The sequence below is a fragment of the Borostomias antarcticus genome (genome assembly GCF_949987555.1).
Source record: "Borostomias antarcticus genome assembly, chromosome: 7".
Lineage (NCBI taxonomy): Eukaryota > Metazoa > Chordata > Actinopteri > Stomiiformes > Stomiidae > Borostomias > Borostomias antarcticus.
Window position 1 is genome coordinate 19,925,536 of NC_140240.1, and position 12,821 is coordinate 19,938,356.

Genomic DNA, 12,821 nt, shown 5'->3' on the forward strand with positions numbered 1-12,821 from the left:
AGCTGACATGAGGAGTATTATGTTCTTGGTTATAAAACAGTGGCATGTTTATGCTGTTTCCTTATGCAAGTGTGATGGGTTAGGGTAGATGGATATTTACACATTTAACATTTGGAAACCTACATTCAAAGTGGCATTTGACCATCCTACACAATCTAAACTCATTCTTAATCATGCTGCATGAATACCACCAACCAAACTCTGATACAGTGCAACTTAAGCATAATATAGGACATTTTGGTTAAATTGTTGCATGGACCTCAATATATTACTACAATATTTGAAATTAATCAAAGATGCCTTCCCACACACTTTCCTTTGTATGCTAGCATAGCTGCCATGCGGCCACAAACAACTAGAGAAATAGGCAGCGTGCAAATTGCTGGGGGGGATTTCCCCACCTCTGGTTTTGATATCCCCTCCTCTGATAATTCATTTTTATCGCCGGTGGGGATACGTTTTTATCCCTGCTTCTGGTCAGACTAAATATAGCTACAATTCCTGTGCCCGAAAATAGATGGCGCAATTTAGAAAAACTACACTAGCTATTTCAAAAATATGATTTACAAAAGCTAGTTAAACCAGGGCAAGTCATGGCAACTGTCAATCAAGCGCCTACTCTAACAAGAATTAGTCATATTTTGCTGCAAGGATTTTGGGGGATGCCCAAAACGCCAGAGGTCCGTCACCAAAGCAGACTCTTCTGCTAGTGGTAAACATCGGTAAGTGATAGGATGAATATTTTATTATAATACAATTATTGTTGTGGGTGATAAGCGGTCAATCGTAGGTATGTAGGCTATTGCTTTTGTTTTGCTATTCTCATCCTCGATATGGCCAAGTCAGCGCAGCACATTGTCGCGGCCATCAATCTCTTTTTCACGAGACCAATACCAATTTATATTTTATCTTGTGTTCCAGGATGAACAATAACAGCTTATGCAAGTGTGATGGATATTTACACATTTAACATTTGCATAACCTACATTCAGGTTTCATATATTAGTCTATATGATCAAGGTAGCCACTGGAGAAACAAACATACCTCGTCTTCTCTCCGTTTTCTAGATGTGAGGGCAGGTGCTGGTCTTATTTATTGAGGACAGGTGTGCCAATTAAAACGATGACACCCCCTCTCACTCAACCGAGAGGAAGCAACCCTACCAGGTGACATTAATTTAGTACTCAAGACTCACTCTACCAAGTGGAAGCAAAAGCTGACATTATCCACTCAAATCTGCGAAGCGCGTTTACAAGATCTGTCGTGGCATAGCGGGTAGCGCGTCAGTCTCGCAAGCAGCGAGTTCAGGGTTCGATTCCCGTTCATCCGAAGTGCATTTTTATAATTATTGTAATTATGCTGCTGTGGAAGTCAATGGCAGACAACAGAATCATTGTCGGTCGCTCCTGCCAGTTAAAAGTTGTGAAATTTGGCTCACAGACCAGGGACTCGTGTGCCTATTGTTCAGAGTAATTAATATGTGTGTATTACAAATGTTTGCCATGTGGGGGAGGCATCTTACAGTACAGTACATCATATTCATGGGTTTTGTTGTAGAGACGATTATCCAGACAAGCACATACAGTAGAGACAATCACATAGACAAGCTCATACAGTAAAGACAATCACATAGACAATTGCATACAGTAGAGAAAATCAGACGGAAGCACATACAGTAGACAATCACAGACATACAGTACAGCAGAGAACATAACATACAATAGACACAATTACATAGACACAAGCACATACAGTACAGACAATCACATATAGTACAATAATGCGCTCCTCTTGTGTAAAATGCAGCAGACGGAACTTGGTTGCGTATTGTTTGCCATGTTCATGGCCGTGTACAAATAGTCAAAGTGGGTAAAGGAAATGCAGTGATTGGGTGTAGACTTCTGTGGAGTAGGGGAAGGTTTTGAAGATTCAATGGAGTCTAGTTTGTCTGAATGGGAAGGTACAAGTGAAGAAGTTGAAGAACACTGGCCAGACTCCTGTTTACCTTCATTGCTATCAGAAGGTAGGCCGTCTTTCGCTGGTGCAGCAAGAAATTCCACTCTAGGCTCCCAATTTGTAGTGTTCACTGACAACAACATTCTCGCAAACTTACAGGAGGTGAACCTGAGAAGCTTGGAGCAACAGTGGGCAGCCAGACTCTACAGCTACCACTTCAACATCAAGTTCCAGCCTGACAAAACCAATGTTAATGCTGATGCCCTATCTCGTGTACCTGTGGATGGAGGAGAGGATGGTGAAGAGGAGGAGATCCTGGCCCTGAAGACTTTTCTCACCGGGGTGGAAAACCCATGCCCAGAAATGCTTAACTCTCCTGTCCAAGTTGACCTAGAAGAAGTGCAGCTGGGCCGAACCCCCTGGAGAATGGAAGGACGCCCAGCAAAAAGATGACATGATTCGCCACATGCTGTTATCCTTGTAGACAGGGAAACCGCCCAGTGCAACAGAAAGGATCGCCCTGCCACGTGACACTCGGCAGATCCTCAAGGAGAGATAGAGGCTGACTCTGAGGGAGGGACATCTACATATCCAAGATGTAGTATAGTTTTTTTCAGAATTTTATCTCAAAAATTGAATTTTTTAAAATATGTTTAATTCTGTCCTCTGAAACCAACACTTCATACAGAGAAAACTACGTTACCCACAATCCAACGCAAGCTCCACGAATCTGAGACATCGCTGTTGGCAACCCTACCCCACCCCCGCCGAGGATTACAATGACTAAATCGATTGATTGGCAACTGACTGAGTACACAGCTGCTGAAGTAAAAAAAAAAAAAAAGCTAACAAAACTGTAACCCACATTTTTCAATCAATTAACACTAAAGTTGCTACACTGGATCTTCAAACTGTCATTCACAAACTCATTGACCAGATTATTCAATTATCAAAATTGATCTTACAATGCATCAAAATGTTTTACTTATTATTATTATTCTCCATCTTCCACTGAAGTCTAACTTCCTGTGGACAATAAATCACCAACATTTGCACATAGCTCCAGTACTATACCAAAAGTCCTCACCCTGCATTGTAGGTCAATAAACCTCAAGGTGGCGCTACAGCAACAGTCTAAATTTTAAAACTTAAAAAAAAATCATAACAAATCAGCCATAGGTGCTATCACTGTAAAACCATGACGTGAATGTAGTCCCAAGTGAGACAAAACTTTCATACACTCTGACCTTGCAGGAATTTTGAAGTCCATCACTCTGATTTTTTCATAAACTGTAAAACCTATCAAACCTATCTCCTCCCACATTTTTTGTTCAATTGACACCAAAATTGATATACTGTATCTTCAGATGGTCCGTACCAAATGATCCTCACAGATTATTGAAATATGAAAAATTGAGCCCACAGCACATCAAAAGGTTTTACTGTAAACAGTTCTGTATACAGTTCCTATTAATTCTCGCCAAATCAATGTCTGATCATCCTCATAAAAAGTGACAACATTGGCCACATATCCAAGATGTAGTGTGATTTATTTCAGAATTTTATCTCAAAAATTGAATTTTTAAAAATATGTTTAATTCTGTCCTCTGAAACCAACACTACATACAGAGAAAACTACATTACCCACAATCCAACGCAAGCTCCGGAGACATCGCTGTTGGCAACCCTACCCAGCCCCCGCCGAGGATTACAATGACTAAATCGATTGATTGGCAACTGACTGAGTACACAACTGCCGAAGTTAATGTTCAATTATGAAGAAAAGCAAACAAAACCTGTAAAAAATTATAAACATATCTCATCCCACATTTTTCAATCAATTAACACCACACAACTTGCTCCACTGGATGTTCAGACTGTAATTCACAAACTCATTAACCAGATTGTTGAATTATCAAAATCGAGCTTACAATGCATCAAAATGTTTTACAAATGTTTTACGATACGATATGAATGTACAAAATTAACATTGGAATGTCAACTTTCTTGTTGTCCTCCTATTCGTTCGCTTATTGCTCCTAAACTTGTCGGAAATTGCCTGGCCCCGCCTCATCGCTGCGAAGCAGCTTAAATTACCTTTTAAAATTTGCGCCCTCGGGACGCAGCATTCAGTCAAAGTGCGCATGCGCAACGTTGTGCTTAAACAACAGTCTAGTAGCCAACTATTCCGGCATCTATGGATATCATGCGTGTGGCAGCAGTAATGCCAATTTAGCGACCTTGTCGCTAGATTTAGCGACTTTCCAGACCCCCCTGGCGACTTATTTCATGAAAAGCGACTAGCGACAAATCTAGCTACTTTTTCTGGTCATTTGGGGAATTACTGTGTTGACAAGGAAGCGAGCTCAGCTCACGAGTCACGATGAGAAAACTTTTTTAGCTGCCTTCACATCCTCTCCCCCTCGCTCGCCCACACACACACACACATCACACGCGCTGGGATCCCTCCCGCAACAACCAATCATATTGTCAGAAACGGCTAGTTTACCTAGATACTGCAACGTTATGTTAAGTTTTAATTAAGCCCTGTAGGCTATATTATTTTTCCGTTATTCTTTAGGTTTACAGACCTACGTTGTTTAAAAAAAAAAAAGCTAATGTTATACAGCCACAAAAAAACAAGTTTGTAAATAAGTCAATAGTTTGATTGTTTGTTCCATACCCATCATCATCACATGGCTGATGTAGGTTATTAGGGTTGCACTGTAAAAAAAAAATAAAAAAAATAAATAATGTTATACAGCAACAACAAAAAAAACAAGTTTGTAAATATGTAAATAGTTCGTTTGTCGCCATCTAGCTACTTCTAGCGACTTCTGGGACAGCCAATAGCTACTTCCCTTACTGAAGAGTTGGCAACACTGTGTGGCAGTAGTCCCAGCACACCAAAATAAAGAAGGACGCCATAATCAACCTGCCAATCTCCACTGCACAAGTAGAGTAGCGGTGAAAGTATTGTATTGTATTGTAAAAGTATCTATATAGACACGTTGTGCGTGCCTATATGGATTTTAGCAGACATGCAAATACACTTTTATTGAGTACAATATAGCCTAAACTTTACTTTGCTCAAAATTAATAATTATTTGCGTAAGAACTCCGCATTCAAAATATTCCTTCACGGGCATGGATTTTTTTTTTAACCCTTTTTACCCAATAATCAAATCCAGACACATGGCTTTTGTTAACAATTTCTGGACCATTTGAGTATTGGCTTTTATGAACGCCAACCGGACCAGTTGAAAAATTGAAACGATGTATAATCCTTGCATTCATTCGAATCAGAAAACGGACCTAGGTGTGAACACGACCTAGAATTAAGATAAACGTTTTAGTGCATGTAGCCTACTCAACTAGCCCATGCATTAGGCTACTTGTTATTCAATTAGGCTACTCACCACTCATTTTTGGGGAGTTTATTGACAAACAAATTCCCTATCCATACTTTTTATTCCTACTGAACAGCACATGCTGTAAGAATATACAGTCCATGTATATGAAAATAAATGCTTTTCTAGCATTTATATTCTACTGGCTACTTCATTACCACCTCCTGTGAAAGGTCTGTCCCTCATCTGTCAAACTTGCAGTGTAGCAATCTGACTGCTACGGTTCTGTCTGCCTGGGCAGCCCATGTAGCCTAAGGAAATTTAAATGTTCAATAAGCTGCTAATATTGGAGACAAACCAGTGCAATGCAAATGGCCAGCTGGTGGACTTGAATGAAATCATTATTGTTACACAAATAAAAACCATAAACAATTATGTTGTAAATGTGTAGCCTAATTTTTATAAGTTATTGTCTCATTATTGATCAGGGATCTAAAGTAGGCTATTAGTGGGCATAGACAACTGGTGTAATAGCAATTTCGAAACGCTAGATGGGGACCAAACATAAACTCGCAGTTAGGCGTAGTCATCAATCAATAATATTAAAGATATCAATGAAACAGGTTGGATGGATAGCATTGGCAATGGAAAATTGTCAGGTATTCCACACGTTTTAAACATATCTAGATTAGGATGTGACAATACACTTGGTCTAGACGTCTAATCAAAAAGCAGCCAATTTGAAATATTGACTTTGTGATCATTATCATAGATAATAGCCAAATAAAATAGCCTATATTCAAACCAAACGGGATGCACTAGACAACATTTGCAACACTCAGAAACCTCCTCCGTCACCGCAAAGACGTCATCGTGAAAACATTTTATTAAATTCTTAATGTATCCCTCCTGTTGATTGTGCCTGTTCCTGCCTCGCCATCCGTTCTCCTGTCAGGGCGTTGCAGAGGAATAGGCCCTGGCCTGGCTATAACGCTGCACTGCATGTCTATAGAGGACGGAAGGAAGAGCGCTCCTGTCGAGGTGCTGCTGTGACTCCCCTTTCGCCCTCTATTCCGAGCTGTTCCTCCTTGCCTGCCTGCTTCTCTGTATGTCTGTCTGTCGGGGGGTGGATCAATGCTAGATCCTCCTCCGCTTCACACAAACTCCTCTCAGCCCACTCGCCTCACACCCGCCGCGAGCGCATCCACCACCACCAGCATAGGCGCCTTCCGTCGGCTCTCCGCTGGGCTGGAGGCAGACATGTTCTAGCTGGGGGAGAGTCTACTGCGGTTCGGGCGGTCGGATTGGAAATGCGGCTGGTCTGAAAAAGGAAAGGAGGTTTAATCGTCTCTCTCTTCTGGCCGGGCCGTCCCCGAGTGTTGCCAGTGCGGAGCTTCGCTCAGCGGCCTGTTTATAAACAAAATGTCTACCAGGACGCCATTGCCCACTGTGAATGAGCGGGATACAGAGAATGTAAGTAAACTTGCTTAGTTTTTGCTTTTTTATTCATTCTTACCGACTGTTTATTTAGAAAAATATAGGCCTACCCAACAAATGATGGTTTCACTTGTTGAATTGTTTTACAATGCAGAAAATGGGCTGCACCGTCGGTCCACCGTGCAATAAGATGTAGCATGACCTACCGGCGGAATTAGCTCGATAGCTCTGCAGTCTAGAGGAGCCGTGTAGGCCAGACAGGGGATCAGAAGACACACATGAATCTAGCATGCATGAATAGATAAGCCTGTTTAAGCACTATAAATAGGCCTTCCGAGTGAGCGCCTGTGTTGCGCTCTGATGCTGTCGGCATCCATTTATGGAAACGGGCAGTCTCAACAAGGATGCACTGAAGGAGTCAACAGCGGATACGTGTGGCTCGCTGCTCTGGGCTCTGATTGTAGCCTATCAATAATGTCCCTTCCGTGAGATTGTATGCCAAACTTCAAAATAGTTTGTTGCATTTAATGGTATCGTAGGAGTCCGTCCTGTCCTGCTAAACGCAGAGTTCAGACGCTGCAACTTAAACTTTGCGACCTTGGTGATCTGCTCCGGGAGACCCAGCAGAGGAGAGATATCTTCTCATAACGCCTTACTTACATGACGATAGCGAAGATGGTGTTGACATGTTCGAATGATACATCGGCTTATTATCGTATAACGGGAGAAAGGTGACCATCCACCGTATAGCCCGAATCTCCTCCAATCCTCGCTGTTATCGAGAGGAGGACTTTTTTTCCCCACAGGGTTATTTTGTCAATGAGCTCGGACAAGCTATAGGTTCTGTACTAAACAACGCTGGGCTGCTGTCTGTTTGTGGATGACGTGGGAGAGGAGTGTATCATGCAATAAAATGTCAGAAGCCTAATTCTGCGGTGATTTGTAGCCAAGAATATGCGATTATAGTGGGTATTGTTAATGTGACATGTATTGATGTGTGATTATAGAAGGGTATTGATAATTTGATATTAATACGTATTGGTGATGTGTGATTATAAAGGGTGGGGTAGCCTATTGATAATGTATTGATGTGTGATTAGGGGGTAGGGTATTCATTGTTAATCAATCAATCAATCAATCAAAGCTTTATTTATATAGCGCATTTCATACCCAGAGGCAACACAATGCGCTTTACAGAGAACAAGGGAGGTGGGCAGACATCCCACCCCTACATATTCCAGAGGGAAGCAAAAAAATAGTAATCACCCGGGGGCCAGATAAGTGAGCTGTAAAAATTCTTCCCTGACCCCTCTCAACGAGGCGATCGAGCAAGCTCCTGGAGTATGTTTGTCTACCGGCTAAGAACATTTATAGAGCAATACATAACATTAAATTACATTTTCAGAGTAAGAGAGGCTAATAACATCATAGGAGAGACATGGCAAACATTGGTGTATGTCTGTGTGTGCATAAATGTGCCTGGGCCCAGATAGAGGCAGGGGTTTGGGTAGGGTGGGGGGTAGGAAAAGGATACGGACCCGGGTTAGGGTGAGGGGAAGGGGATCTGAGCCCAGGACTGGTGTATGTCAGTGTGTGTGTGAGTGTGCCTGGGTCCAGGTAGAGGCAGGGTCAGGGGTAGGGTGGGGGTAGGAAGAGGATACGGACCCGGGGTAGGGTGAGGGGAAGGGGGTACTGGACCCAGGCCTAAGGCCGGAAGTGGACTGTTGTATGTCTGTGTGTGCGTGTGTGTGTGTTAACTAATTTGCTACGACATCTGCAGCAGACACAGGGGTATCTATCGGACTCAGGGTGGTCTACTGGTGACAGTGGGGCATCCCCTGGACCTGGTTAGAAGATAGGAGGGAGAGAGAGGCACTAGGGAGAGGGGAGGCAGAACAGGGTTAGTAGCACACGGAGCCATATATAGAGCAATACATTACGTCAAACTACATTTTCAGAGCAAGAAAGGCTAAGAGCATCATGGGAGAGGTGTGGCAAACACTAATGTGTGTGTGTGTGTGTGCGTGCCTGGGCCCCGATAGAGGCAGGGGTTGGGGTAGGGTGGGGGGTAGGAAAAGGATACGGACCCGGGTTAGGGTGAGGGGAAGGGGATCTGAGCCCAGGACTGGTGTATGTCAGTGTGTGTGTGAGTGTGCCTGGGTCCAGGTAGAGGCAGGGGTCTGGGGTAGGGTTGGGGTAGGAAGAGGATACGGACCCGGGTTAGGGTGAGGGGTAGGGGGTACTGGGCCCAGGCCTAAAGCCGGAAGTGGACTGTTGTATGTCTGTGTGTACGTGTGTGTGTGTTAACTAATTTGTTACGACATCTGCAGCAGACACAGGGGTATCTATCGGTCTCAGGGTGGTCTGCTGGTGACAGTGGGGCATCCACTGGACCTGGTTAGAAGATAGGAGGGAGAGAGAGAGGTACTAGGGAGAGGGGAGGCAGAGCAGGGTTAGTAGCACACAGAGCCATATATAGAGCAGTACATTACATCAAACTACATTTTTAGAGCAAGAAAGGATAAGAGCATCATGGGAGAGGTGTGGCAAACCCTGATGTGTGTCTGTGTGTGTGTGCGTGCCTGGGCCCAGATAGAGGCAGGGGTTGGGGTAGGGTGGGGGGTAGGAAAAGGATACGGACCCGGGTTAGGGTGAGGGGGAGGGGATCTGAGCCCAGGACTGGTGTATGTCTGTATGTGTGTGAGCGTGAGTGTAGGTGTGCCTGGGTCCAGTTAGAGGCAGGGGTCGGGGGTAGGGTTGGGGGTGGGAAAAGGATACTTAATGTGGTATGTTTTAATGATGTGTGACAAGGTATTGATAATGTAACCCTTTTGAATTAATTGTGTGATGTTCACAGAAGCCACACAGTGTATTGCTTATTTTATGCCATAAGCTACACCAGTTTCTTGACAAGATGCTACATGCTGTCAAACAAGGCATGACATGCTATCAGGCCCCAGAAACGATCTGAACACGAAGCAATACAAATTGTTCCTATTTAGTTTGACTGTGCTGCTTGTATTATTGCTGCTGGAACATTCTAATATCTCCTCAGCGATCAATAAAGTAGCCAGCCTACCCACGTACCTAGACTCCACTCCCTCAAACCTCGTCTGAATGCATGATATCAGACTGCGAGAAAGTAAGAGAACAAACAACGTCCTCCTCTGCTGCCGTCCACAGCGCCACAGCTCCTGACAGAACACGGTTCAGTTCCCCGTCATGTTTGAAGTTTGAAGGGTAGCCAGGGAGAGAGAGGAATGCAAAGGGAACTACACCCCAGGTGTTTTGGTTCCAGAAAGGGTTGGCACAAGTGGGTCCTCTCCTCTGAGCTGCAGTGGAGGTCCTGGTTCTATCACAGTAGACTGTTACCTGTCAGTGTGTGATGCTGGAGTAGGCGTTGTAAGTCGTGGTCACTCACTAAGGTGCTGCTGAGCCATACCAATGATGCTAATGTAATGAATAAAGGATTATTTGCTGTGTAGTGCAACAGCATGCACTTGAATTAGCAGGGGGTAGAATATGTGTATTTATGACTTAATTAAGCAATAACACCCAAGAGGGAGTGGTTTATCATGGTTATTGGCATGGCCATGCTGCGGTCATAGGCAGAAGAGCAAAGCTTGAGTGTGTTATTGCTTTTATATGAAGCACTGCACTGTCGTCAATTTTTGCGTGTGGAAAAAGATGGGTTTCAATTTCGCTAAACTGCATTGCTTTCAGCCATCCGCAATCCAAAATGGCTTACCATTGTTTACAGTTGCTATAGGCAACTTGACACAGCTGACAGCGTTTATTGTAGTGGAATTAAATCTGATCATAAGTAAAAAGATTTGCCATGGTTCGCTCAAAGAGGTTAAGTCTGATTTATTGAGAAAACATACGAGCGCAAGGACTTCAGGATAACGCACGGGAGTAGCATCCAGCAGAAGTGAAGTAGGCTCGTCTAGCGCGACCTTATATTCAAGCAATACACAGGTATGACGCTTCCAGGGATGTGATTGGCTAACCCATCTGTACACATCATATTAAATGGCAGACATCATCAACAATGGTCAAAAGTTGAGACACGTGATATGAGAAAGGGTGGTAAATCTTGCAGGGACAATGGAAAAAAAGAATGGTTATTCTGGAGCAGACAACGTCTAGGTGTGTCGACCTCCTGGAGGTCATCCTGTCATAAATGAGTTCTCTAAGGTGCGACCATTTTACTCACATTTGCGATCAGAAAAAATAATTTAGGAGCACACTGTGCGAGGACTGTTTTCAACTATTTCACTCGCATTTGCGCCTAAAATAAATCCATGCAAATTGGATCAAACGAGAGTCAAAGTTTTGCGCACCCGTATACAAAACTACAAGTCCCACAACTTTTTTATTTTTTATTACAAGTCCCACGACTGAAACTTGCAACGCGCAGAACTCTCGTGATGACGCGCGATGACAGCTCAGCTGCCCTCACTCAAAAACGACTGTGCAGACGCCGAATGCCCCTGCCAGTAACGCTAACAAAATGAAGAAAATGAAGCCCATTCAATCGTATTTGAAGTGGTTAATTCCAAAGTGGAACCAAGGAGAGAGAGGAATTCGGTGAGGCCCGGGGGGAGTCGAATCAACTGTCACTCAAAAATCGTTGTTTATACAATGATAAATACAATTATATAAGTTCTATTGATTCGATTAGATTCAACATTGCACAGTAGCCAGATCCACATCAAAACGCAATGAAATGCCGTTGACATCGTAAAAAGCGTTTTCTTTCTGAAATGCGTGTCATAACGTTCCACTGACATGTTCCTTTGCATCTACATTAAACTAAGCTTTTCTACGGATTTTAAAATTTTTGAATGATTATTTGAGAAGATATTGGGCTTCCCACATTTTTTCACGGCACCGGCACAGCTATGTTTCATATCCCTACCTAAGTTCGCAAAGCATTGTGTACATTTTCATCTACCCCTCGGTTTCAGGTCAGCATCTGAAAACCCTCGTTTTGGAGGGCTGTTTGAACGTCCACGAGCCCTCGATATGCCCCCTAGCCCTAGAAGCTAAAAGGAATGGGACACACTACCCTACGCGTGAATGCGCAAAATGTAGGGGTGGGGCCAAGGGCTAGGGCTAAGGGGGGTATTGGGATTGGGCCATGGTCTTCATTAGGAACAATGCACATGATGAAGTGTGTGGGAATAGTAGGCTATAGTCTTCATTAGGACCAATGCACATAATGAAGTGTGTGTGAATAGTAGGCCATAGTCTTCATTAGGACCAATGCACCTGATGAAGTGTGTGGGAATAGTATAGTCTTCATTAGGACCAATGCACATGATGAAGTGTGTGGGAATAGTATAGTCTTCATTAGGACCAATGCACCTGATGAAGTGTGTGGGAATAGTACAGTAGGAGAGGATGAGGGCTCCTATGGTGAGCAGGTTATTAGGTGGGCTAGCTTGCAGAAGCTAGCCCAACTTGTGATATTCCCACTATTTCTTTCTTTCTTTCTTTCTTTCTTTCTTTCTTTCTTTCTTTCTTTCTTTCTTTCTTTCTTTCTTTCTTTCTTTCTTTCTTTCTTTCTTTCTTTCTTTCTTTCTTTCTTTCTTTCTTTCTTTCTTTCTTTCTTTCTTTCTTTCTTTCTTTCTTTCTTTCTTTCTTTCTTTCTTTCTTTCTTTCTTTCTTTCTTTCTTTCTTTCTTTCTTTCTTTCTTTCTTTCTTTCTTTCTTTCTTATTATTCTCCCCACTTTTTTGAACCTTAAAGGACAATGCTCGTTTTTGACAACCTGGACCTTATTTACGACATATTATAAGACGTTTGACTCACCGAGATCACTTTGGTGTAGTTCAGAGGCATGTAGAAGAAATTTAAAATCCAGCGCGAGCCAGTATATCCGTGTAATGGCGGTGGTCGGGGCACTTAGAATGCAGTTTGTAAAAATCTATTTTTGGCTGCGAAACGGTTGTTTTCATCAATCTGTCTTCATGAATCGCTAGTTGTGCTTACATAGAGCATAGGCCTGTTGTGGTTTTTCATATGCCTCTGTAATATGATCTTTAGAAACGGCTTTCGAAACGAAATAGCTTCC

At 43.1% G+C, this 12,821-nt stretch overlaps 1 protein-coding gene across 1 annotated transcript in view; it reads left to right on the forward strand.

Annotated features, from left to right (window-relative positions):
• The first annotated feature begins 6,641 nt into the window (after positions 1-6,641).
• mark1 (MAP/microtubule affinity-regulating kinase 1) overlaps positions 6,642-12,821 on the forward strand; it is a 58,187-nt gene continuing 52,007 nt past the window's right edge. Inside the window, exon 1 of the mRNA XM_084440478.1 lies at positions 6,642-6,780. Within this exon, the coding sequence (XP_084296604.1) occupies positions 6,730-6,780 (51 nt within the window). The 5' untranslated portion in view covers positions 6,642-6,729. The remainder of the gene's footprint in view (positions 6,781-12,821) is intronic.